At 45.9% G+C, this 27,509-nt stretch overlaps 2 protein-coding genes across 6 annotated transcripts in view; one reads left to right on the plus strand and one right to left on the minus strand.

Annotated features, from left to right (window-relative positions):
* Positions 1 to 4,622: 4,622 nt before the first annotated feature.
* paqr3a (progestin and adipoQ receptor family member IIIa) lies at positions 4,623 to 14,467 on the plus strand. Of its 3 annotated transcripts, none has more exons than XM_076270191.1 (7): positions 4,623 to 4,820; positions 5,509 to 5,729; positions 6,339 to 6,501; positions 6,824 to 6,979; positions 10,917 to 11,114; positions 11,341 to 11,431; positions 12,192 to 14,467. In XM_076270191.1, the coding sequence occupies exons 2-7, from the start codon at positions 5,545 to 5,547 to the stop codon at positions 12,332 to 12,334; spliced, it is 936 nt and encodes a 311-aa protein (XP_076126306.1). In that variant the 5' UTR covers positions 4,623 to 4,820; positions 5,509 to 5,544; the 3' UTR covers positions 12,335 to 14,467. The 3 variants fall into 3 exon arrangements, with proteins under 3 accessions (XP_076126306.1, XP_076126308.1, XP_076126307.1); XM_076270193.1 differs by having other exon boundaries at positions 5,514 to 5,729; XM_076270192.1 differs by having other exon boundaries at positions 4,623 to 4,808.
* Positions 14,468 to 14,804: 337 nt separating this feature from the next.
* The window catches only part of bmp2k (BMP2 inducible kinase), a 65,537-nt gene continuing 52,832 nt past the window's right edge, over positions 14,805 to 27,509 (minus strand). For all 3 annotated transcript variants that reach the window (XM_076270113.1, XM_076270112.1, XM_076270111.1), the window contains one exon: positions 14,805 to 18,819. In XM_076270113.1, coding sequence (XP_076126228.1) covers positions 17,204 to 18,819 — 1,616 coding nt within the window. In that variant the 3' untranslated portion in view covers positions 14,805 to 17,203. The remainder of the gene's footprint in view (positions 18,820 to 27,509) is intronic.

Consider the following 27,509-nt stretch of genomic DNA (forward strand, 5'->3'; position numbering starts at 1 on the left):
GGACAATAGGTGGTGGTTGTGAAGAGTCATTGGAGGACCTCAGAGAACCTACTGAGACTTCAGTCTCAACTCTCTGTTTAAACATAGATGTATACAGGCTGACACCTGCAGGCCAACTGCAGAAATACAGCATGGATGTGCACAGACACAAATCGCTCAAGAATAGGTTAAGAATGAAGTTCAGAACAACTTAGCATAATCAGATATGCAATGAATGTGTTGTTGTTGTTGTAGTAACCACTGAAGTATAATTTCAGTGACAGTGTCCGGAAAATTGTGCTTAACTTAATTGCACACAATCTACAAGTACTTCACATTGTAGCTTTGAGAATTAAATATCCTGCTGTACCACTGGTATGAAATAACAATTTCAAGCACTGAAGCAGAGAAATTCAAACTAACCTGCTTTGTTTACCATTTTTAATCAACCTTTTTGCAATTACCGGTACTCAACATGTAATTGACAATCATAACTCCACATCCTCCTACAACTTGTGACTTACACATGCAATATGCGTCAGGATTTAGGACATACTGTGCCCACTCACAAGTCCTTGCTACTTTTTTCTATTTCTTGCTAAGAAGACAGTTGATAACTTGATGTTTATTTTAAAGCAGCTTTGTCCCTTTGAGGATATTAAATTTAATTTATATGGAGCACCAGAGCACAATAAAAAAAAGAAAGAGACAGGATAACTTGGAAAAGAGCAATATGCATGAATAATCTACAATCAGTGTACTAATGAAAGGCTTATTGGTCATTGTTGGAGAGAGACTTCTCAGAGTTCAGTCGAGAGGCTTAGCTTGTCTGGTGCCGATTCAAAAGGCCGCAAGGCTTACGATTTTATCCATAAATGAGGACTTACCTCGCTCCTTATCCGGCCCGGCAAGAAGTGACACACGCCAAACAATTGTTAATATTACAATACATTAATCTTGTTCCCGCGGACGCTCAACCCCACATGACAATCACAGTGGAGCCTCTAATCTCGCGCTTATTGTGGAAATTGTTTTCCCTTTTCTTCGACCCCCAGGGAATTGTAAGAGTGAGAGCCCAGATGTCATCGAAGACACTGAAGCCGGTGGAGAAAGGAAGGAAGGGAAAGGCTCAAGATTAACATGCAATTTGATTTCACTCAATATTGTTGTGCAGATGAAACTTTTAAATGCGGAGACCGAGGGGAAGGAGACAAAATCCCTGACAGACACTTGTGTCCTCATTTTTTTCCTATCAGCGAACAGCTGCATAAGAATGGCCAATGTGGGCTCCATTCATGTGACTGAATAGCAGATACAGGTAAACAAACACAAGGTTCATCATTTGGGGCCAGTTATATTATTGTATGTATTTACATACCGTAGAGATACAACTCTTATATGCATATTTATGCCAATATTCAGTGAGTCCATTGTGGTTCCATCAATTGTGTCTTGAGTGAGATGGTGTGAGTGCAGTCGTCAGCATGTACAACATGCATGTTAAGATATCCTATAGTTTACTAGAGTCTAATGCAAACTCTAACTCTCTAATTAAATAATTGCATGCTCAAGAAGACTGCAGGCCTATGGACATTTGAAGTGTAGAACTTGAACAAATGTAATTCTTAGAAATGTATTTGCCTAATATAAGGAGAGGGGATCAAATCTGCGGTCACTTGTTTGGACAGAATTCTAGCTTCTGCTGTGTTTTGGACTTGAGAAGTGCTATTTTCAGGAAAACCAAATAAGACAAGAAAATGCACAAGATGTTCCACAAGATGTGCCATTCACTGCCCCCTCTCTCTTTGTCTCTTACAAACATCTTTTGTTTCTACTGAGGGAAAAGAAACACCAAACAGATCTGTCCCCTTTGCTCTGAGCCATGGCTGGTTACGTAGAAAGCGAAAGAGAGGAGAGTAATAGAAGAAGACCGCACTGGATGGCTTTAGCCCCTTTCTGAATGTCAACCCACCACACCCCGCCATCCTCGCTTCTGCTGCCCAGAAATAGCCAGTCGACCAGAGCTGCCCAGACAACAAGACACAAAACAAGCCGCAGCCCTCACATCGAGTGAACGTCCAGCCTCCACGGTAGCGGTGATCCGAGGAGGAGGGGTCGGGCTGAGAGCGGAGAGGGGGCCCTAGTCTCCGTCCGTCGGGTCCCCGACCACAGTGCATCAGTGGCGGGGAAAGGCGATGGGAGAGGACACCCGCGCAGCCGGAGCTTGGCATGCATCCCGCCGCACACAAACACACACACACACACACACACACACAGACACACAGACACCCCTGACACACTCCCTCTGTGTGGACACGGCAGACAGGGCCCATCAGCAGCAGATGTCTCATGGCGCAGGCTATAAATAAAAAACGGGGGAGGGCGAGAGGGATGGATGGAAAAAGAGAGGGAGAGAAGAGGGAAGAGAGGGAATGAGGGAGAGACAAAGATATGGGATGGAGAGGAGAGGAAGGAGTACCAGATACAGAAGAGAAGATGAAAACTGATAGAGAGAGGGGAAGAAACAAAAACTGAGAAAGATGACATGAGACAGAAAGAAAAAAAAATGGAGAGAGTGAGAGAGAGTTCAGTGGAGAGCTGACACAGCCTGCTGTTTCCCAGCATGCATCAGCAGCGCGCCGCCACACCAACCCTGTCAGCTCCGTATTGAACGCCTCTTGGCGCAGGCCCTCTCTTTGGACCATAATGGACGCCATCTCCACAGAAACTCTGGCCAGTGCAGGGAGGTGGCGCGCTTTGACACCAGGCTACACAAGCTGTGCTCTAGGCTGTCAGTCTGGGCTGGGATCTGTCACAGGCAGGTTGCTGCAGGTAACACCACAGGAAGGATCCATTTCAATCAGGCACTATGACTGGGCAGCTAATGGGAATAGCATAGCTTTTTTTTTTAACTAAGAACACAGTTTGGTTTTCTTGGCAATAGAAGCCATTAAAAAAGTACTTCTTCACTTGTGCTCAAGAACTTGAATGACTATCAATGATGATTACAAGCAGTAAATTGATTCTATAATGTAGAACAATAGACAGAAGAGGCCGAATGTATCACAGCAGTATAGCAAGGACTATGGCACAGAGAGGATCCTAAAACAGCCTCTCTTCCCTGCAGCATGGAAGGCTACCACAAGGGATACATGTGACCCACCACTCAGGCAAAACTAATTGACTAACCACTAATAGTGCCAAGTAGTTGCATATTGCACCTTGAGCAACTGTGTCCTATTTTCCCACATTAACAGAAAGAAATGAGGACAACCCCGCAAAGTGTGGAGGGTTTAAAAATAGGCAAGTGCAGTAGCTTGTCACAACGCATCAGGCCAAAGGTGGCCAGGGCGCCGGAGAAAGCGAGAGGCCGCTTCGAAAACACACTGTCAGAGTCACCGTTGCCCTGTCCCTACGATGGCTCGCAGACTCCAGCGGAGTTGCTCGCTGGCCCTGACGTCTGGTCCTCTTCACCCAGGCGCAAGCATCACCAGATGGACAGGCAGCCGCAGCATGTCCAGCTGGGGCTCCCTCAGTGTGCACAAAGGGCCTCACTCTGACCAGACTGCGATTTGGAGCCCACATGTCACCGTGTGGTGTGGTGTATGTGTACAGGCATGTGAGTCAGTTAATGTATTTAGTGTGTGTGTGTGTGTGTGTGTGTGTCTGTGTGCTTTTTTGGTTCATGCAAAAGCATCACACAAAAAATAAACAAGGCAGATAAAAGAAAAAAAAAATAGAGAGAGAGAAAGAGAGACAGTGAGGGAGAGAGAGGCTGAAAAGGACACCATTAGGCATTTTTTGCATTTGGACACACATGTTATGCGGAGATCGAGAGAGTGAGAGAGAGAATAAAAAAAAGTGTGGCAGTGCAGTTGACAGCTTGTTGAAGAGCGCAGCGCTGAAAGGTGAATTAGGCGCGCTAATGAAGAACTCACTCCAGCTCGAGAGCCACGCAATTATCTGGGGGTGTAAAAGCCGAGGACGAAGTGTGATTGTGCCCCGCGGGGAGTAGGCTATCGCAAGAGTCTCCACCTGAGAGGTTGCTGGAATGCCTCAATGGAAAAAAGCGTGTTGACAGCAGTCTGCCACGAACGTTTATCTGTGTAAAAATTATGACAATTTGTTATATCATCTCACAGGAACATGCTGTCGCCCACAGATGAAAACAAACTCAAATTGCTGTGGTGGGAAGAACTCTGAGAAATATCCTTAGGGCAGTCATGTGCCATGTGGACCTTCACTGGAGTCTCACACTGTCACTTTACTAGCCTTTGGATTCATTGGAGATAAATAATTAATGAATTAACTTCGCTCATTTGGGTAGTTTGCATCATGGTTGTATCATCAAAGATAGACCTTTAATTAACAGACTAGCCTACGACATAGGCTATAGTTTTTGAATGAAAAAAAGAAAGTAACATTTATGGCCAAAATGATGGATGGCATGCCTGATTGATTAGGAGTGGGCACGTTTAACTAACTTACAGGATTCGATTCACTTGGTTGACATCATAGACTAAGGTTACAACAGGTTAGAGGTCCAATTTTCTGGTTTCACTTGTTGATGTCCTTTGTGCAAATTCTGCGCAGGCAATGTAATAAGCTTACTAATGGTCCTCATTCATTTCCAGGCTGCCCTGTTGGCCTGGCTAACGCAAAACAGGCTATCTGTTTCTTCACTTTACTTATCTAAACCTAATCTTAGCTAGCCTGTCTTAAAGGGATTGTGAAGAGCAACGCTGGGACAAGAAAATGAATCGCGACTCTGAGAGGGCATTCTGAATTCAATCAATATGAACTGCTCGACGGCACGCTTTGCACTCACAGTGAGTTTAAAGGTAACGAGAAGAAGATATGAATGAACTTGCCAGATAGCTAACGTTACAGTAGTTGGTTCGCTAGCATAGCAAGCTATTTGTTAGCTGGCTAATTTAGGAAGTTATTAACGTGAAATAGCCAGCCAACTGACCAAAGCTATACTAAAAAAGTTGTCACATACCTCTTTTTGATAGTATTGTATTAAAATCAAATATGTGTAATGTTAACTATTGATTAGTATGGACTGTTGCAATTGGCATGACGTTAGAAATTCACTAGCTGATCAGCTAACAAACTGGATCCTAGTTAGCTAAAGTTAATCTAACTTCACGACAATTGCAATGTTAGCAGCAGCATAGTTAGTGTAAATTTATCTTTAGTGTAAGACAGGTAACTTTAGCAAGATAGCTGTCATAGCAGTTTTCTTAATGTTGACAAGCAAATGGTTTTACCAACTTTGTCACTGTTAGGCTTAATGTTATGTGCTGTGAAACATTGGTGCGATCTAAAAGAGAGGAATACCTGCGCTCTGTGTGAATGAGTGATCTGCATCTGTCTCTCGCTAATTAGGACGATTTTAATGTATTGTCTTATAGGTGGGCTGGCTGGCCTTAACACATACAGTCGCACAGTTTGTCTAAAAGCCTTGAGTGTAAGGCAAATATTGTTTTGTCCAGACAACTGTTGATCATTGTCACTGTCTTCCAGTCCAGATTTGCGTTGTGTCTGTGAGATGCCCTAACCATGCCGCAGAAGCTGCTCAAGAGTGCGCAGTACATCGAGCTTGGTAGCTACCAGTACTGGCCGGTCATTGTACCCAGAGGCATTCGGCTTTACACCTACGAGCAGATACCCGGCTTCCTGAGGGAGAACCCGTATATCACGGATGGCTACCGAGCCTACCTGACCTCCAGGCTTTGCATCAAAAGGTGGGTGAGGATCTTAGCCTATTGAATGAACTGGGTCACACTAACAGCCCTTGTGTTGACAGAGCCTGTGGCAGAGAGAACCTCAGTTGATCTCAAATACTAGTGTTTTACATGAAACAATCAAGCAACAAGCCACGACATTGCACCTTTGTCCTATGAGAGAGCTTTTTAGAAGTACACTGTAGTACAGTTCCTACATTTACTGGAATGATCATTTTTCCCCTTAGGAAATGATGAGCAGGAGCATAGCACAAGATCCTGGGCCCCTGCATAGGCAGTCCTGATGGGCCCCCATGTTATGAAATTTAATTAGGAAATTAAAATATCCAGGTAAAATAAAATATATTCCAGACTTCTCAAGGGCCCTCTCTCCCCTTGGGCCCCTATAATCAGTACTGGTTTTACCCCCAGTCCGACACCCCTGATGATGAGCTTTGTTTTTGAATTAGTAGTAGCCAACAGGTGGTACTCAATCCTTCACTAGTTAATTTTAAACTCATCAGCAACTGGTCATCCATCCATCTTACACTGAGAGTAAAACTAGTGAGAGTGAAGAGCTGTAATCACTCTGTGTAACGTCAGGAGCGCGGTCTTCTTCCTCCTCCTCAGCCTCCTCATCCTGTCCAATGAGACGGTGAACATCTGGAGTCACCTGCTGGGCTTCCTGATGTTCCTGACACTGGCCCTGCACGACATGACCACTATACTGCCCGCCACTGGCGCCTCCAGGGAAGACTACGTCATCCACGCCATCGGACTATTCTGCTTCCAGGTGTGTGTGTATGTGGTATGTGTGTGTGAGTGACCCTGTTAACATTTGTTTTTAAGAAGTTTAGTTATAACAGTGAATACAAAAAAAAAAAAAAGTGTGGTTATCCGATAATAAGTGGTCATGTCTAAATATTACATACTGTGTGACTCATGCCTTGAGTTTCAGTGTACCCTAACTGTGTGTGTGTGTGTGTGTGTGTGTGTGTGTGTGTGTGTGTGTGTGTGTGTGTGTGTGTGTGTGTGTGTGTGTGTGTGTGTGTGTGTGTGTGTGTGTGTGTATGTGTGTGTGTGTGTGTGTGTGTGTGTGTTGTTTGTGGTCTCAGGTGTGCATGTTGTGCTCGGTGGGATACCATCTCTTCTGCTGCCATCGTTCAGAGAAGACCAGTCGCCGCTGGATGGCGCTGGACTATGCTGGAATCTCCATCGGCATCTTGGGATGCTATGTGCCTGGGGTCTTCTATGCCTTCTACTGCAACAATGTAAGTTTTAGTATCGTTTCTGCTCTCCCCCCTCTCTTAGTCTATTCCTGTAGAGTGAGCAGCCTTTATAAACACAAAGAAACTCTTCTATCTTTGAGTGAATGGTTTTCAATGGTAAGTGTCTCCTATATCCATTCTTCAAAGTTTCGATGTGAGGGTGTTGATTAATTCTTCAATTTTATTCACAGGTTTAAGTTATTTGTGGTGTATCATTGATAATGATATCTGTAGTTTGCGTGTGTGTATGTGTGATCGTGTCTTTGTTATATTGACACACTGAAATTTATTGTGTGTGTACAGTATGTGCCTCTCAGTGGTCATTTTTCTGTATGTTTAAAACACACGTGTGTGTAGTGTAACAATGGCAGGGCCAGATTTATTGTCTGTGTGAATTTGATGTCTCACAGTGTGTTTACAGACGTGTGTGTGTGTGTGTGTGTGTGTGTGTGTGTGTGTCTGTGTCTGTGTCTGTGTCTGTGTCTGTGTCTGTGTGTGTGTGTGTGTGTGTGTGTGTGTGTGTGTGTGTGTGTGTGTGTGTGTGTGTGTGTGTGTGCTTTGCGTGTGTGTGCTTTGTGTGTCTGTCTGTGTGTGTGTGTGTGTGTGTGTGTGTGTGTGTGCTTTGTGTGTCTGTCTGTGTGTGTGTGTGTGTGTGTGTGTGTGTGCTTTGTGTGTGTGTGGTGTACCATTGACAGGCCCAGATTTATTGGTTGGCCTGAGCAGCACTCTCCCACAGTGGGCTGACCTAGCAGATGGCTGCCTGTCTTTGCTTGGGGCATATGCTACCTGTGCAACACACACACACACACACACACACACACACACACACACACACACACACACACTCTTATCATGCTAAAATTCTTCTACACACACACACACACACACACACACACACACGACCACACCATCATACTAACTCAGTACCCCCCAAGCACATACACACACATATGTTTACAAACACATACACAAAATATGCTGAACTGTGCACAGGTGGTCACACACACACACACACACACACACGGACACACACCATTTAGAGGGCAGCCCACTTCTGCGGGCGAAATTCGTTTATACCAGGGGGAGATGTAGCATTCTGGTGTGCATGTGGCTCTGCCGTCTGTTACGCCAACAACCTCAAGTGGCCAAACTGTGTGAGCTCTGTCAACAAACCAAGCAGCCGCTCTCCCTAGAAGAGTAGTCTTTTCAGCACCATTCAGCATTCAGTCTCTCCTGTTTATAAAGACATAAACACTTGTGTTTATCAGTGTTTACCTACTATTAGAGGCTTGTGTCAAAGCAACGTACTGAATAGGGAAAACATATATATATGGTTTCAGTATCTGACATCCACATATCTCAAACACATCACGTCTGTGTCTGCTCTACTCAAACTGCAGAAACACACTTCTGGCCCTGCTTTTTGAGGATGAAACCAGGAAGCAGTGTATAGCAATGTTGTGCTTTCAGATGAAGTACCAAGCACTATTCCTTCCCTTTCCACCTTAAGCGTTCTGGCACATAATGGCTGCCATGCATCACTCAGGTGGGTGCTACACATTGGTGGTGGATAGTGAGGTCTCCCTTCACCGTAAAGTGCTTTTTTTCCACTGTAAAGCACTGAAAGCACTTTATAAGTGCAAGTTGTTGTTGTTAAGCACTAGTAAAGTTGGTGAACACTAGTGCAGTTGAAGAGAGCTCCCACTCGGAGATGGTTGGATGAGTTTGGGCCCCAGACGGCCATTTTCTCTCTTTCTCTTTGTGAGAAGGAAGCTCCTGAGACTTAAGTGAAAATGTTGCCTTGGTCCAAACAGGAACCAAGAAAGTGGTTTGGCACTGCTGGTGGAAAAGACCCCAGCTGAGGATGAGAAAGTTTGACAAATGTGAGAGAAGATTTTTTTTTTCTTTTTTAAGAAAACTTTTAACAGATCTCCCACTTCTTTGTAAGTTGTACTTACTCTTCAGGAAGTCACAAAGTGGTGTTAGCCTACACTCTGCAAACTGAAGCACTTCATGTCTCTTCTTGAGCATAAACGGTGAAAGTCACAGTTGCTGTGCTATGTGGGCTCTACCAGTTTTACAGCACGTCATGAGCCTTTAAGCTACGTGGACTATGTGTCTGATCCGGGCAGAACACTTTCTTCATAGTTCTCTGTGTCAATCCTTTTGGATGAAATTGCTCCCAGATGTTGATGCTGCATTTTGATCACATGTTCAGTGATGGTGCTACTGGCCGCTGTTTCCATCTTTAGTCTGCCTGGCAGATGGATGTTCGCTGAAGGGGTCTTTTAGTTATGACTAGTTTGTGTGGTGTGGTAAGACATAGCTGACATTCACATTGCTGTCTTAGGATTGATCTCTTACCATAGAAATTATAGATCTTTAATGATGCCTTGTGTATCTCTCTCTTTCTCTGTCTCTCTCTCACTCTCTCTCTCACACACACACACACCTTGCTTTCTCCCTTTCTGTACGTTGTCCTCATACTCTCAGTCTCTCCATATGTCATGTTTTTATCCTCTGTTTCCCCATTTATTTCTCTGTTTTTGTTTCTCTCTCTTTTTTCATCTTTTGCCCTTTATTTCTCCCTATGGTACTATCTCCTCTCCCTTCCCTTTCTATATCACTCCGTAATTTCCTCTCCTCCCTTCCCCTCTCTTTTTTCCACCATCTATCGAATTTCTTCCAGACCTCTTCTGGACCTGCCCCTTTTCTTCTCTTCCCAATGATTTCAGTCTCCATCCATCCATCCATCAATCCATCTTCTCTGCTTTTTTGCAGTCTTTCTCACACTTCCCCCTCCTCTATATCTCTCTCTCTCTCTCTCTCTCTCTCTCTCTCTCTCTCTCTCTCTCTCTCTCTCTCTCTCTCTCTCTCTCTCTCTCTCTCTCTCTCTCTCTCTCTCTCTCTCTCTCTCTCTCTCTCTCTCTCTCTCTCTCTCTCTCTCTCTCTCTGTCTGGGCGTCTGGCCTGCCACTCCACTCTGGTCCACTCCCCACCGCCCGAGGGATGGGGCCAGCCTCGCTGTGCTGCGCTGCCCACGCCAAGCGTTTAGCTTCCGATGCTGGGTGACGACTCAATCTGCCAAGTCCCCAGAGAGGGAGAGGCAGAAGTGTGTGTGTGTGTGTGGGGGGGGGGGGGGTGTGAGAGAGAGAGACAGTGAGGGAGGGAAATGGAAAGGCAGAAGGAGAGATGGATGGAGTGAGATTCAGAGATCGCTGATGCCTTCTTTTATTCGCCATCTTGATTCATGTGGTTATATTGTGTTATGGTTTTTGATCATATTGCTGTGAAGTGTTCATCATTTTATAGATTATAGATAGCATTATACATATAGATGCTCTGTGTATTTGTGTGAGTGTGTGTGCACTGCAGTGCATTTGGTGACAGCGTTGGACATAATGCTGGCCATGTGTCTGATACTGATGCTCTGCTTGTGTGTGTGTGTGTGTGTGTGTGTGTGTGTGTGTGTGTGTGTGTGTGTGTGTGTGTGTGTGTGTGTGTGTGTGTGTGTGTGTGTGTGTGTGTGTGTGTGTGTGTGTGTGTGTGTGTGTGTGTGTGTGTGTGTGTGTGTGTGTGTGTGTGTGTGTGTGTGTGTGTGTGTGTGTGTGTGTGTGTGTGTTCTTCTCTACAGTACTGGTAGCAGGTGTATTTTGTGGCGGTGTTCCAGTGTGTTCACAGATACTCATGCTCTGTGTGTGTGTGTTCCTATTCACAGATACTCATGTTTTGTGTGTGTGTGTGTGTTCTTCCCAGATACTGGCTGCAAATGTACCTGGTGGCAGTATTGCAGAAAGTCATGTCCTGTCCCTGGGTCTGTGTGTGTTGTTCTCCCCCAGTATTGGCGGCAGATGTACTAGGTGGTGGTGTTACAGATACTCATGCCCTGTGTCTGTGTCTGTGTGTGTGTGTGTGTGTGTGTGTGTGTTGCACTCCTTCAGTACTGGCGGCAGGTGTACCTGGTGGCGGTGTTGGCCATGACGCTAGCCGTGTTCCTGGCCCAGATCCACCCGCTGTACCTGAGCAAGCAGTGGCAGAGGATCCGCTCCGTCATCTTCTGCTCTGTCGCCGGCTACGGCCTCATTCCTACAATGCACTGGGTATGGCTGAGCGGGGGCATCCACTCAGAAGTTGTCCAGGTAATAAATCCCTCGGTGGGCAATCCCTTTGTTGCTACAGAAAATATTGTTGTTTTTTTTAACACTGAAAACCCCAAAAAGAAAAATGGTAAAATTGAAAATGAGAACAATAGGTATTTTTAAAACTACATGTTTGAAGAAGCGCCTCCTGTTGGTGGCTATGTCTGTTCCCATGGTCTCCTCTGTGTGATGCCTAGGTTCTAATGACGTTCTCTCTGTCTCTCAGGCATTTGTTCCACGTGTTCTGGTCATGTACGTGATCGCAGCGGCTGCCTTCCTCTTCTACGTCTCCAAAGTTCCAGAACGTTACTTCCCAGGTGAGGTTCTGGTACATGTTAGCTATGACTGAACTGGACAGGACAAAGCTAATCAGAATAGTCAACCACCATACCAGTAGCACGCTGTGAATATCTATTGTAACCACTTTTATTGGTTCCTGACCGGCACTTAACATCTGTGTTATGACTGTAGTTTCTCCTATACCTGTGTCTAGTGTGTGTGGCTCATGCCAATTCCCATGCCTCATTTTAAACATGTGCTTCAGGCCTCCCCAGACAGTCTGCTGTGTAGAATGACCTCCCATGAGGCCTGCTGCTCTTTTATGACGGGTCTCCTTGTCAGGAAGACACTAGTGAAATGAGTGCGGAGAAGAGAGATTTGTGTGTACAGTAATACTGTGTGTGTGTGTGTGTGTGTGTGTGTGTGTGTGTGTGTGTGTGTGTGTGTGTGTGTGTGTGTGTGTGTGTGTGTGTGTGTGTGTGTGTGTGTGTGTGTGTGTGTGTGTGTGTGTGTGTGTGTGTGTGTGTGTGTGTGTGTGTGTGTGTGTGTGTGTGTGTGTGTGTGGCGTGTAGCTCTCCATTGAATTTGTGTTAGATGGAACTCCAAAATTAAGCCAGACATAGACTGATGGTTTTCTGTGGGTGATTGTCACCATATCATATCAAGGACTAGGCATGTTCTGTGTGGTACTATGCTAAAACTATGCACTTCCGTAAGTGTACCAAGCAAGACCTTAGGTTTTATTTGGTATTTAATCAAATTGTGTGTGTGTGTGTGTCCACGTGTGTCCACCCCCAGGCCAGCTGAACTACCTGGGTGCCAGTCACCAGCTGTGGCACATGCTGGTGGTTCTGATGTTCTACTGGTGGCACCAGTCCGTGCTCTTCATCACTGACTACAGGCACAGCCACCCCTGCGCCGATCACCCGCTGCACGCTTAGGCCAGCCACACCCTGTCTGTCCATCTGTCTTCTACTGACGAGGTCATCAACATGAGCCTCACCTCTGCTGACCATAGGGATGATGGAACTTTGAAAGGCCCTAATTTGAAATGAACTAGCCCTCACTTTGTGTCAGACGCTCTTGGGCCAGAATGTTAATAATTGTTAGAACTTGCTTCATACAATCACGCAACACTAAATAGAAGTGCCTACCATGCCCATCCCTACCGATTTGCTGAGCTTCAAAAACCTGTGTGAGGGAAAGTATTAATATTTAAAGGCATATCGAAGATTTGTAGCTTCTACTTAAGGAAATTATTCATTTTTGTAGCAATTGGACTGTTTAAGCTATTGTTGTCTTGTGCTTACCACTTCCTTCAGATTGTTGATGACGAATTGAGAGATTTTGTTTTTGTTTTTCAGAAGACCATGTCGTGCTGGGCCCAGTGATAAACAAATATCCTACATATCAGTCTTACCTGTAATGTATATGTGTCTTCACAGTAGTCAGAACAAGGGCCACAAACAGCTCCCCATTCCTCAATGTACTTTCTCTGAATGTCTGTCTTTGTATTTCTGTGTTGTGAAACTGACATTTCTCAGTAGTGCAGGCTATACATTCAATGTTGTGATGCAGACCACGCCTGCCCCGTAAAGTAGTGCAGGCTACACCTGCGCTGTTCTTTCACGTTTGGGAATGTCTGCAGTAATATCAAATGCTGGATGTTGTTAGATACTGTGCCTGGAGCAATAATCAGTATAGAGTGAGAAATGCATGGCAATCACGATGGTTTAACCAAAGACTGAAGGTGAAGGTTGAGCACAACCGGTCACATTGGCATGTCCATGAATGATTCGAGCAACTAAATGTATATTAACTGTAACACTGCTAAAAATGTTTTTTCTTATGTGATCAAGTTTGGCATTCTGCATTTCAGTGTATGAATGATACGTGTAATGGTTTGTTTTCGTCTAGTTTTCGCAATTTTTAGTATTTTTTTCTGACACAACTGCGATTGATGTCCTTGTTGATTTATCTGTTGTCCTTAGCGTACATAAGCATGGGCATTTAATGTATACTACTGTCACTAACACGTTTAGGCAGAATTCATATGATACTTTTTGGCTGCCTAGTTGCATACGTAATGATGGAAATGTATTCTGTAACACTTAACTGTATCTGAATTTATGTCCGCTATTTATTTAATCTATTTCAGTATTTAGTTATAAGACTTTGAAAGGATTATTTTGTATTTCAAGTGTGCGTATGTGTGTGTGAGTGGAGCATAGCTCTGTCCATCTACAATTGTGGTGTTAAAATTTAGCCTTAGAACAACAGTCACCTGAGAGCGAGATTCTCTCTTCACAACTAGGACTACGCCTAACAGATGTTCTGTGTGGTACAATGCTAAAAATAAATACTTCAGTATTATTTTATTAGGATATGTTTTTGTTTTAATTTTGTGTGAGTATGAACTCAAGTCATACTATTCTGCTAATGAACGTTTGTTTAGTTCAACCCCATGTCTGGTGATGTTCTGTACATGGAAGCGTTGGAGGATGGGGAGGGTTTCTAAACTCCCCTTGGGCTGGCCCCTCTGCATTACTGAACCCGGAAGCAATCCTTCAGTATCACTTTGAGAATGTGCATCACTGACACCTTCCTGTCCACACGGACATGAGTGGACCAGAGCAGGGATGCATCCAAAGGCCTTTCACAACCCTCAATCAAGAACCCTTCTAATTAAGAACTCTTTAATATAACTCAATTAATAACCACATGATCCCCAGCCTGGCTTGTGATTGGACTATCCTTCCTGTGTCTACTCTGGAGAGAAAGCCTTAAGTGTCTCACCGCTTCTGGTGTTTACATTGGAAAGTGAATGGAGGAAATGGTTGGATTGTGGAGTAATTTATCTTGCTGTATGATCCGTGTCCTGATTGTTTATACAGCCCAGTCTGTGTGGGACATGGGAGTCGCCGTGACACACTAGACTCGGATCTTTACCCCTATACTGAGCTCATCTGATGTTTCTGTGGATAGTCTTTTGTTTTTTTTCTACTCAGACCTGTACCACTATGGCACTGACTAACTTGAATGATTTGAAATAAATGGGAAACCCTTAGTAAGAATCTGTGGTGGCTTCTGTCATTTCCAGCTCGTGCTGACTTGCCCATGCCTGCATCCACTCCTTTGGGGGAGATTTGGGAATTGAGTAGTTCTTCGGATAGCATGGTGATTTTCATTGGATTTTGCCTTCTTGTCAGGCATACAATTTGGGTTCCACAAGTTAATGGCTTCAAGAGCTCAACTGAGCAGCAAATGGACTTGAGTTTAAAAAAAAAAAAAAAAAAACTAAACAGAACGCATAAAAGTGCTTACAATATCCATAATGAACTGGACACGTTATTTGATTTTTAGAATTGCAGCGATCAATAAACTTGATAAAACTCAAGTCATACGCACCACTGAGTGAAACCAACATTTTATTGCATTGTTAGAAAGCAATACAGCATGATAAATGTCGCACACAGAAAAAAAAATATTAGGTCAGGCGAATCGTGTGAAAAACGAAAATGGCACATATATATAAAAAAGTCCCTTGGTGGAGGAGAGATATCCCAGGACTAAGAACTGGGGTGAGGTGAAGTTGAGCAAGTGCCAATGACCAGCAGGGTGATTTAGTCACCACAAATAGGTAAATTAACTCAGAATAAGTGGTAAACCTCCAACAAAAAATAGCCCTTTGTTTTTACTATGGGGCCAGAGGGCTCTTCTTTTAGGAGGATTACTACTTACTTGGAGTCAACAAACCCAGGTTTGTCGCTAGACCATGTACTTGGGAGAATGCCCCCCAGCTCAGTGTCAAACAGCAGATGGTGTATCGGATCTGGCCAAGGTCAGCCCCAGGACGGGGAAAGGTCCGCCCCTTCGGGCCGCTGTCTGGACCACCCGCTCAACAACGCAGCCTGACGAAGATGTCTAGCGCCAGATCAAATGGCATGATGTCATCAGAGCAGGTGTTGCGTTACAGAGGGGCAGGAGCATTGTTCAGCCGGGTTGGTGATGGTCAACCCCCCCAGCCTCATCACAGCTCAACGCAACTGAGTGACTTTTAAAGCATGGATGGACACAAAAATCCCTTATTGTCTTACAAAAAACATCTACTGTGCTAGCGCTGTAGCCATGATCGGACTGGAGGTGTGTGTGTGTGTGTGTGTGTGTGTGTGAGTGTGTGTGTGTGAGTGTGTGTGTTTGCATGTGCTTACAGGGTTCACAGGAACAGTACAGATACTTAGTTTTGTGTTCTTCTTCCATGATAAAGCTATCTATGTCTAGTTTTGAGTATTGTTACTGTACAACGTGTCATCACTAGGTACATCACAGGAGACATCACATGATCGTGATTGTGGCTAGTACGTGGCTCATTTGTCTATTTGAAAGCATCTCGGTAATACAGTTTGTTCTATGTGATGAAGTCTCAATTGATAAAATGAAGCCAGTCATCCAAAGGAAAAAAAAGAAGGTTCCCTTTAAGTATTTAGGGAAAGTAAAATATAAAAAAACAACCACATCTAAAATGCTTCTATGTATTGAAAAGCACTTAGTAATGTAAAAAATATGCATAGAAAAATCTGGTGTGAGTAGATGAACAAACACAAATGGAGAGAAAGGCGTACACTGAAATGATTCCGTCGCCCTCACGGTCGACAACAGCCATTTTGTGTGTTGGTTTCCGAGGTACTATGCAGCAGGGCGGAGCCGTGCCCATATAAGGCTTTGTGGTGCGAAATTAAACCTAACTAGTAGACCATGCAGAAAGCCACCATCTACACAAGGAGCTTTCACTGCAAATCTATAGCCCTAAGGTCCACATCCCACGCTAGTTGTTCCACAGCGTCTCTGGCTTGAGTTATCAGAGCTACTAGCTACTAGTCAGCCACAGTCTCTCCTTACCAAACTGGCAGCTAACCGGTGGGTGGACAGAACAGCAGAGATCGCCCATGAGGAGCTGTAGTCGTAATATGCCCATTATTACATGTAATAAGCCCCTTATTACAGCTGTGTGCATGGTCTGCGCGTACAGGCGGGCGCTGAAGTGGCATGTTCAAGGAAAAGAAGAGGGAAGTGTCACATCCTACTTGCTTTATGATTAGAGAATGCTTCCCCTTTTCAAAAATCTCACATTTCACTTTAGCTGCATGGTGCTTTCCCGGACACGTGTAAAAATGCAGCATTGAAGGCTTCTCAGCAAACTAGTGGAGGCTAAAGGCTACAAATGCAGAGCCATTTAAAAAAATGTTCATGATCTTTAGAATCACCATCATCATTGTCGTCGTCATCGTCATCATCACAAGGTTAGAGAGTGGATATTCAGGCCAGTTAGGCATTAGAAGTGATTAGTTCCAAAATCATCAATCGTCTCTCTTGCTCTCTGTCTAAGTGGAGACGGTGCAGAAAGGGGCAACGCTTGTTGCCAGGTGCGTGCATCACATCTGCAGCAGCCAGTTTCAGTTTTAGTGGAGGCAAGAAAAGCAACATGGCTCTGCAGACATGTGCACGATACCCTTAGTACAGGTGCGTGGGGGAATGTGTGGGTGGGAATGTGTGTGTGTGTGTGTGTGTGTGTGTGTGTGTGTGTGTGTGTGTGTGTGTGTGTGTGTGTGTGTGTGTGTGTGTGTGTGTGTTCCTGCGTGCTGAGGGTTCTTCTTGAAGCAAGCATCAGAGAGAATCATCAGTGTAAGTGCGCATTCATGTGTTGCATGGAAGACGAGGAGTAGAGAGGAGGAACTCTGCAGGACTTTAAAGTGGAGGGGTGTGTGTGTGTGTGTGTGTGGGGGGGGGGGGGGGGTCGGTCAGGGTTCAAATCACTGCTTGGATGGGAAGGGTGCGGCCCCAAACGGATCCAGGTCCACCACCTGCTGCGGCTGCTGCTGCTGTTGGGGATGTCCGCTGCAGATGACCAGCTCTGTGAAGGGCACTGCCCCGAAGTCGTCCATGATGTTCCCTCCGACATCGCCCAGAGCACCGCCGTGCTGCGAGCCGGCCCGCGGCCTCCCGTTAGCCGTCGCCGTGTCGCCCGCCTGCCCCTGCGGGTGGAAGGGCTTGGCCCCAAACGGGTCCAGCGGCGGAGGCGGCACATGGTCCTCCGACGGCGGCCCCTTGTCCTTGGCCCCGTCCCCGGGCCCCGCGGTGGTGGTGGCCGTCATGCTGATGTTCTCCTTGGAGTCCGAGGCGCTCAGGTACTCGTTACTGCTCTGCGAGTCGCGCCGGCCCACCCGCCTCAGCCGACGCGTGCGCTCCGGCGTGCGGAAGCTGGGCTTGCCTCCCTTGCGGCCGCCCGTGGGCGTGCCGTGGTGCCGCTTGCCCCCGTTGCCCCCTCCGGGCGACCCGCCGCAACCGCCCCCGCCGCCGCCGCCACCCCCGGACGCCGCCTCCTGCTTGCTGCGCCGCTGCCGCGACGACAGCTTCTGCAGACTCCGCTGCTGCTCCTTCTGCCGCTGCTGTTGCTGCTCCTCGTCGCCATCACCGTCTGGCTCGCCAACGCCGCCCTGCTGGTCGAGATGATGCTGCTGCTGCTGCTGTAACTCCTGCAGCACTAGAAGCTCCCCTGGTGGCTGCAGTTGCTCACTGGTGCCGCTGGCGGGCTGACCAGGGGGCTGGAAGGGGGAGAAGCCGAAGGGGTCGATGGGCAGCACTGAGGGCTGCAACGGGTGGCTGTTGCTGGGGGACATGGGTGGGGTCTGTGGAGGGGGGCGGGAGAGGTTCCGGTTGAACGGTGCTCGGCTGAAGACGTCAGGCTCCTGACCAGCGGGGGGGAACGGGGCACTGCTGAACACGTCCACCGCGCTCTCTGGCGGCGAGCGGACGAACGGGACAAACCCAAACACGTCCACTCCCACCAGTGCTCCCTCCACAACCGCAACGCCACCTCCTGCTGCTGGTGCTGATACAGTGGCTTGGCCTGTCGCCTTGTTGACCGCTTGGTCTCTTGGCAACCTGCCTTCTCCTTCTCTTCCTGCTGCGCCAGGCTTGACCTTCCTCTGCTCTCCGTCAGAGTCATCCTCTTCCTCCCCCTCCTCTTCGTCGTCCGAGTCCATGAGCAGTGGCCGCTGGCCCAGCACCTCCGGCTCCGCCTCGTCTGGCTCGGCTTCGTCGTCCGGCTCGCTGTTCAGCCCTTCGTCCTCCTCCACCTCCTCCTCGTCCTCGCTGCTCTTAGGCGACGGCGGGTCCGACTCAAAGTCGCTGTCGGACTCGTCAGGCCGGCGGTGGTGGGGAGCTTGGCCTGACGAGGCCTGGCGTCTGCCCACCCGGGGCTCCTTGGCCGAGGAAGAGGAGGAAGCAGGTGAAGAGGAAGCGGGTGGGGACTGAGGAGCAGTGGCGATGACGGGATCTTCAAACAGGGCACAGACCGGAGTCACAGCTGCTACTGGTGCACTGAGCTCCGTACTGATCTGGTCAGGGCTGCACACACCAGTGGAACCTGCAGAAAACACACACACACACACACACACACACACACACACACACACACACACACACACACACACACACAGTTTAGCCAAACACTAGGCAATCAAATGGAAATGGTCACACTGTGAAAAAACAATGATAAAGTAATGGGAGCAGAAACTGTTACTCTAAAGGCGATTTCACTGTTTAATTCGATGTCCACAGCATCTAATGAGGTTTTTACCAGTAACTTTAAAAACATGCTGGGCTACCACGCTGTTCATCTTGTTACACGAAAATGCACATGTACAGATAGGCTAATCCGTAAAACAAATGTGGTCTAAAAAAAAAAAGAGAAAAAAAAAGAAAAAAAAACTCTTTTTGAATTTCTGATTAAATTAGAAACAAAAAGATTTCCCCTTAAAGCTACAGTATGCTCCAGAAAGGCTGTTGTGCAGATGGACAATGTCTTAACACAGTAAGGCTTTAGGGATAACAATGTGATGGGTGGTGGTAGTGGTGGTGGGTGGGGGGCATCTTAAGAGCAGGAACATGATTGCTGCTTTTGCTTCCTACAGTGTAACAGTGAGTTTTAGCTCGTGTAAGTTCTGTAATATGACAATGACGACGTATTAAAAAAAGTAAAGCTGGATTACAGGCTGATGCTCTCTTTGTGGAGTAGCTCCGGGTGCGGCCTTCGATGACATCTCTGGAGCATTCTGTTTGTTTAACCCCCCCCCCCCACACACACACACACACACACACAAACCCTGGGGCAAGTGACAAATCCTAACAGTTTGTGCAGTATTAAAACAGAAGGCGTAAAAGAAGGAGAATTAGAGAACTCATATGGTAGGAAAGCTGCTCTCCTCTCCTCTCCTGACCTCCTCCGCCCACGCCCTCACTCACACACACACTCACACACACACTCACCCACCCACACCCCTCGGCTCGCTGGGATGGTGCTTGGCCCAAGACCAGATGCCACAACCCGACTAAGACGTGGCTCTCCAAGTCCAGCTGCCCCTCGCACAGTCCACCCACCCGGCCTGCACGCCAGACGGATCCGAGGCAGATCTGGTCTTGCCCTGGATATGGACTAGCCATGCTTTTACCGAAAAGTGTTGCTGGACAACAACCATGCCCACAAAGTCATCTATTAAATATTGTTAAGAGACTACCATTTTACATGAACATTTTTGACAGATTAGCATTTAACAATAACACTTTTTGAGAGGGTCGAATGGTATCTCTGATCAATTCAACTCATTTTAGTTCACATTGTGCCTGGCACAAGATTAGATTTCTTTTTTAAAACAAACAAAAAGTTTTTTTTTTTTTTTTTGTCTTGCCAGTTGCCACAGACTGTTTACGTTTGCAGCTTTTTACATTTCAAATACGCTTTCAGTCACTGACAGATGGAGGCACCAAACTCAATTTTGGGCATTCGTGTCATAACACACAGGTTACAACATGCAATAAGTGGCACAATAAATAAATTAATTAATTTATATAGCACATGCCACATCCCTTTAAATACATTTCACACTCAATGATTCCAGAAACTAATATACTTTTTTTTCGGGGCAACATGCCACAGTGATGAAATTGGAAGACAGGACCAAAAAATGTGTAGTGTTAACTAGAATGCTTTGAAGCAAATCTGTGGATGGACTTAGCTAGGCTATTTATGATGTTCCTATAGCTGTGCGCTCTCTCTCTCTCTCTCTCTCTCTCTCTCTCTCTCTAGGAGTCCAGTGCAACCCCATGCTGTGCAGACACACTCGAAAATCTGCTCGCTTCCTGCGCTCCAAACTGGCAGCTTGAGCAAGGAGGACAAGCCAAGACTGGAACCACGCATGAAGACGTGCGGAGAGGAAAAAAGAAATACTCCGAAAATCAGCAGGAGGGAGATGAAGAGGGGGAAAAAGAGGAGAAAGAGAGAGAGTGTGATATCTTGGAGTTGGTAGCACTGTGTTCCACCATACGATCTGCCAATTAATCCACAGGAACACAAAAGAGAACATGTGTCTCCCCTCTCTCTCTCTCATATATATATATATATATATATATATATATATATATATATATATATATATATATATATATCTGAGGGGTCAGCAGTGTATAAAGAGGGGTGGGGAGGTCTGAGGGGAGAAAGAGCAGGGAACCCTGCCACCCTGGCAGGGCCCTATGAATGATCTACTGTTACTGCTGCGACTACTACTGCTAATACTAATACAAGAATTGGGCCAGATCCGTTCCATTCTGATCTGCATCAAGAGGAGCAGGAGGAAGAGCAGGAGTAGGAAAAAGAAGAGGAGGAGAGCGGTATGGCAGGAGGAGGAGAGCGGTATGGCAGGAGGAGGAGAGAGGTATGGCAGGAGGAGGAGGAGGAGAGCGGTATGGCAGGAGGAGGAGAGCGGTATGGCAGGAGGTGGTGGAGGAGAGCGGTATGGCAGGAGGAGGAGGAGGAGGAGAGCGGTATGGCAGAAGGAAGAAGAGAGAGGTATGGCAGGAGGAGGAGGAGGAGAGCGGTATGGCAGGAGGTGGTGGAGGAGGAGAGCGGTATGGCAGGAGGAGGAGGAGGAGAGCGGTATTGCAGGAGGAGGAGGAGAGCGGTATGGCAGGAAGTGGTGGTGGAGAGCGGTATGGCAGGAGGAGGAGGAGGAGAGCGGTATTGCAGGAGGAGGTGGTGGAGGAGGAGAGCGGTATGGCAGGAGGAGGAGGAGGAGAGCGGTATGGCAGGAGGAGGAGGAGGAGAGCGGTATGGCAGGAAGAGGAGGAGGAGAGCGGTATTGCAGGAGGAGGAGGAGAGCGGTATGGCAGGAGGAGGAGGAGGAGAGCGGTATTGCAGGAGGAGGAGGAGAGCGGTATGGCAGGAAGTGGTGGTGGAGAGCGGTATGGCAGGAGGAGGAGGAGGAGAGCGGTATTGCAGGAGGAGGTGGTGGAGGAGTGGAGCGGTATGGCAGGAGGAGGTGGTGGAGGAGGAGAGCGGTATGGCAGGAGGTGGTGGAGGAGGAGAGCGGTATGGCAGGAGGTGGTGGAGGAGGAGAGCAGTATGGCAGGAGGGAGAGGCCCAGCATCTGTTTGGGCTCTGCTGTCACGGATTACATGTCTACAAAACATATCCAATCAAGACCTGACATCTCCACAAGGCAGGGCACAATAGCACATCTCTAATCGTGTAAGGAGATGGAGAACACCTGGTGGTGTGTACACACGCAAACATACACTCATTATCTGGATGATGTTCTTTTGGGCGGTGGAGGGGTTGATTTAGTCAGATTAAGGATGGATGTGTGTGTGTGTGTGTTTGTGCTTGGAGTGGGGGGTGTTCCTTTAAAGGTACACTATGCAGGTTTTTTAGCTTAATATGCAAGTTTTTTAGCTTAATTTACCTTCATTTAACAGCTTCAGAGTCATTGGAATGGTTAAGCGGAAAAACCACCCTTGCAACTGTGGGCTGGCGGACCGATGGTCTCAGTGTCAGGAAGTATAACAACTGTAACAAATTGCTTTACTGCATTCAAATACACATACACGCCAGGCACCGGCTAGAAAAAGGTAGCCATGGAGTTTCTCAGACATTAGTCATGACAGAGCCAGCGAAAAAGAAGCAAAAATCGAGAAAACAGTAAGGAAATTGCCAATACTGCAAAGTTTACCTTTAACAAAACCTGTTGTGTATGTGTGTGTGGAAGGCCCAGCCGCTGGAGAAGGTGCACACCAAAGATACCAACAGGCCTGTTCTCCAATCAGTCCCCACTATTATGCATGACGCAGGCTTGGATAACTCTGGGACAGTGTTCCTGCATGGAGGCTTCTTACCCAAAAATCACATTCAGCTATTCTCATGCATTTGCATAATCAAAGTAGGCAACAGCATTGAAATAACAGAATGCTCCTGCACAAGAACCGCAGATGGTAACTGGCGGATGCTCAATTTTGGTGCCTCAATTCTCCTCTCTGAATGTCCAGACATTCAAATGGTTTAGACAAAGATGTCAAATAAAGTTTAAAAAAAATAATAATTCTCGTAGCACTTGTTTTTTAGGACATATTCCAATTAAGTCTTACAAAGAGCAACCACTTGAGTGCGTTATTAAAAAAAACTTTTTTTCTAACTTTTTTAAGTTGAGCGTGTCTGCTCCGGTATTCACTAAAGACAAGAAGCCTACCACCTTTCCCTTTAACTACTTCACATTTACTACTATTACTACTACAGCATCTGTTTTAATTCATGTTATCTGTACAGTACATGGCTCCTGACACCCAACCATCAACAAAAGCGAACCCTTCCAAGAAGTTCAGCTGTTCAGCAGTATTCTCAGTGGCGTTGCCTCAGTCATGACTTTCCCATGGATACACCAGCTTCAAGGGAATCGGCTCTTGGTGCAAGATGGCCGCTGCCGCGGTTGGGTGTGTTTACCATTGTGTTAGTGCTCACCAGTTTTTGTGCACCTCCGAGTGATTGTTGCTGCTCACTGGTGCATTCATAATGGGATTAAGGCTCCATAAACTATGGAGGCTCAAGCAGCAGCAGCAGCAGAAGAGAGAAGCAACACTGACCCCCCGACCCCCAAACACTAGCAGTCGGCCAGACTGAGGTCACATATGTCTCGTTTGTAATGCCACAAACAAACAAAAGAGGGTGCCTCGGTCATAAAGCTCTCATACTCTCTCTCACTCACTTTCTCTCTCTCACACTTACATGTCATCTTGTTTTTTTTTTCTATAAATACCTAATCTATTTGGTGCTGCTACATGGTCCTCTAGGTTAACCTATTTCATGTGACTGTCCTTCGTTTACAGTCTGCTATGTTAGAGGGAAACCATCACATGGATTAATCAATCTATTTTTAAATACATAACAAGGTCAAATAAATCCCCAATCAGACAACACAAGAGATTACATCAAGAGAACAAAAGAGCTCCAAGTGGGGCATTCTAACTATATTGGTTTCTACAACCTGGTCACTCATAAATTGATTTGGAGTCATAATGTAGTCCATGTTTCAGATATGATCGTGATAGACAGAGAACAGCTGTCTGGTAGTTACTAGATCAATCTTGACTGCGTGTCCTTCAAGAGAAAGACGAAAACAGGGAACCAAACAGCTTTTAAACCAAGCACCTCTACAAAGTCTATTCATTTTACATTTTTGGGAAACATGGTAGAACAGCGCAAACTGGTATTTCAAGTAAGACAGCCATATCAGATAGATAATTGTAATACAGTATATCAGAACATCTTGCCCTTGTGGTAGAATGGTGGTCAGACCCTTAAAACCCCCAAAAAACCAAATACAAGCCTCTGGAATAAAAACCAACCAAAATATGTAAGGCTTTTTCAACATATTTTTTATTTTCCATTAGCATTTTGAAAAAAAGAGACACAATTACAGTATGTTACAAGGTAATTTACAGAAATTTCTGTCATCAGTGTACAGAGCATCATGTACAACTCTTATGCACCTAAATGCTTTATATACGTATGTATGTTTATGTGGATATATATTTAGATATGTATGTGCTTTATATGTGTTTTTCAACTTCTGTATGTATGAGGTCTTGGTCTGATGGTGCTGTATGCTAAAGGTATTTAGCTTTTCCAGTTAGGTCATGACTTACAGGCACAAACATCATCTGTTTGATAAGGGCACACGTACAGGACAACCACGGGTCTTGCGTCAATACAAAGCTGTTTGGGGCAACAGATCCCTTTATAAGAGTAGAGCAGTAGAAGCAGTTTTCTCTGTGTGTGTGTGTGTGTGTGTGTGTGTGTGAGCGAGAGAAAGAGAGAGAGAGAGAGAGTGAGAGAGTGAGAGAGAGCATGTGTTTGCAAGTGAGTGTAAGTATGTGTGTGAGTGTGTGTGCGTGTATGTGTGCGTGAGAGAGAGAGTGCATGCATTTGTAAGTGACAGTAAGTGTGTGTGTGTGTGTGCAGTAGAGAAGGCCTGGAGACCCAACTGGTTTAGTAGGGAAGCACCACCCGGACCTGTTAGCACTTAGCTTTAGTGTTAGCCCCCAAGACCCCATCAAGTATGTGCAGAGCCTCATGACCCAAGCAGGTCTGAACAGACCCGGTCTGCTCTGCTAGGCTGACTCTGAACTGACCCAACTAGTTCTGTAGGTTTGAGTTAAAGCACTTCTGTTACACACTAGTAGTGCAGTATTAGTATTTCATTTTTCTTTTTGTCATTATTGTTTTAATGCAACTTGCACAAACCATCTTTCCACCAATATCCCACTCAAACAAGATGTTTCTGAGAATGGCTGTCTTACTTAAAACAACATGGCAAGAGTATCGATAATAATCATAATGAAAAACAAATAAAAAAACGAAACATAAAAAAAAAACTTGGTTCTGAAATGCTGCGAAACAAATCAGAACTCATGACATCAGGAGATGAAAGAACAAACAAATACAAACCAACAAACAAACAAAAAGAACAAATAAAATGTGTGCATTACAAACGCATAGAATCCAGCTGGAGGATTCTGTCTGGCTTCATGGCCAACTTACCTTTGGCAAACAGAAAGCTTGTATGAAGAGTGAGAGTGAGAGTAAGAGTGAGTGTGAAAGAGCGAGACGCCCACCTCTGTCCTTAACAGAGTCCAGCATGACGAGGCACTGCCCTGTGCTTAGTTCAGCTTGCTGTTAGTGATGGATGAGGTATATGAGTGGTTATGTCATCACCTTATTCACTAGTGGGGAGATCCAGCATTATGGGTAGGTTTTCCTCACAAAAGAACAAGAACCGGAACAAGAACCGGAACCAGAACCAGAGGAAAAAGAACCCGGGGTAACTATCTATGGCACACTAGGGATTCAAAAATCAGCCAAAATCAGCCACAATTTTGAGAGCTTTTAGCATGTGGAAGAAGAAGAAAAACTGTTGACACGCCTGTTCATAAAACCAATGGTTTTGTACGTTCAAAAGGTTTAACAGATCAAGGACACAGGGTAAATAAAAAAATGTTCATGATGCTGGAATACTCCCCAGGCTAATATAAGATGTAGAAAGGTAACAAAGAGAGAAGTGTCAGAGAGAGAGAGGTCCCTATGGTACAACCTGCAGTTACAGTTGTGAGATCTCAAGTCCTTTCCAGTTCTTTCAACACACACAGCATCTCTCTATGGAACCCTTTGTATAGCCTATGCCCACACTCCACAAAGAGTGACCTCCAATTAGTGCGTAGCTCACACATAAAATCCAGAGATATTTAAAGTAAAAAACAATATGTCAGGTAGCCCAGTTTCTATCTCCTTCTAACAATCCTCCATCAACCCCTGACCTCTAGCTAAATGGAGCAACCCGATAGCTGGCAGCTAATATGCTCTTCACAGCTTTAAACTTGAAGGAATTCACAAAATAAACAAACAAAAGTAAACAAGGCAGCGATACACACATAACAAGGCATTAAAAAAGGCAGCCAGCATGTCATCTGTTTTTGACGCAAGTGGTGTGTTTCACCCGAGCCTGTGTAATCACCTGAAGAGCTCTTTGAGTCGCACATCTTTCTCTAGAAATCTGCTGAAAGACTGCCCTGTGTGCCCTTTCACAATGACAAACCAGTTAGAGATACATCTGCACACAGACGATAAAACATGCTGTGATATCATTTTCTGTTTATTCACACGCGATTTCTAGATTTCGCTGAATTCTGCTTGTCTACCGTTTCTCAAGTTCTCCCTTCTCTTGTGATGACATCTGAGCTATCCCTGCAGCAGTCACGTTGACCATTCACAGTGTAATACACTGACATGCCCGCTGGATTCAGTCACTCAGCCACTGTCTCACACACACACACACACACACACACACACACACACTGACCTTGAGACAGGGTTACCACTGAAGTGTGTGTGTCCCCAAGATTGACAGGGAACCACTCTGCCAGTACAGCAGTGGGCTGGACTCAAGGTTGAGCCATCACATTTGCTCCTCAAGGGTCATCTCAACCCCCAACACTGGCCTTAACCAGTGGTTCAGAATATGATGCATTCTCTTGTCACCACATCAAACTGAATTCCTCAGTTAATCCACATTCTCTGCAACACAACTCTCTGCATTTCCACATTAAATCTATCTAAATTTATGTTCATTTTGACTTTTCTCCTACTCTACTTCAACAGGCCTATGGACTCAATGAGTCAAAGCGCATCATGTGACACACACACACACACACACAAACACATGCACCAGCATAACGTGCAATGGTCAACCAGACTCTGCTGTGGTCAACCAGACTCCACTGTTCCTGCTTCAGCCTGGGCACTGAGGAAGCACAAGACAGAAAGAGGAAGAGGATGAAGAGGAAGAGGAGGAAAAGATGGCAGGCTGAGAGAGAAGCCAGGACTCCCAGCTATCAGACCACAGAAGCCAAGCCACAGCCATGGTGTAGGAAATGGGTAACAAACAAACAAACAAACAAACAAACAAAAGCAAACACACACAATAGCAACATACACATAAGTCCCTTGGCACTGAAAACAACTTAAAAAAAAAAAACTTTTTCCAAATGTGTCAAAAACGCGACAAAAAAACTACCTCACAGTTTGCCGTGGACTCGTGCAGAGATGCAAGTGACTTTATAAAGCACATGGGCCATTTTGTGAGATAGGGCTTGTCTATTGCGGTCAGTCTATCCTACATGATATACATCCATATGGGTCTGGGCCCGTTTCTAAGGCTTGGTCTGCATGTAAAAGCC

Source organism: Alosa pseudoharengus, unplaced genomic scaffold (assembly GCF_046254945.1).
Source record: "Alosa pseudoharengus isolate Yale_2024_CS ecotype anadromous, Long Island Sound unplaced genomic scaffold, YU_APseudo_1.1 YU_APseudo_1.1_scf_6, whole genome shotgun sequence".
Classification (NCBI taxonomy): Eukaryota; Metazoa; Chordata; class Actinopteri; order Clupeiformes; family Clupeidae; genus Alosa; species Alosa pseudoharengus.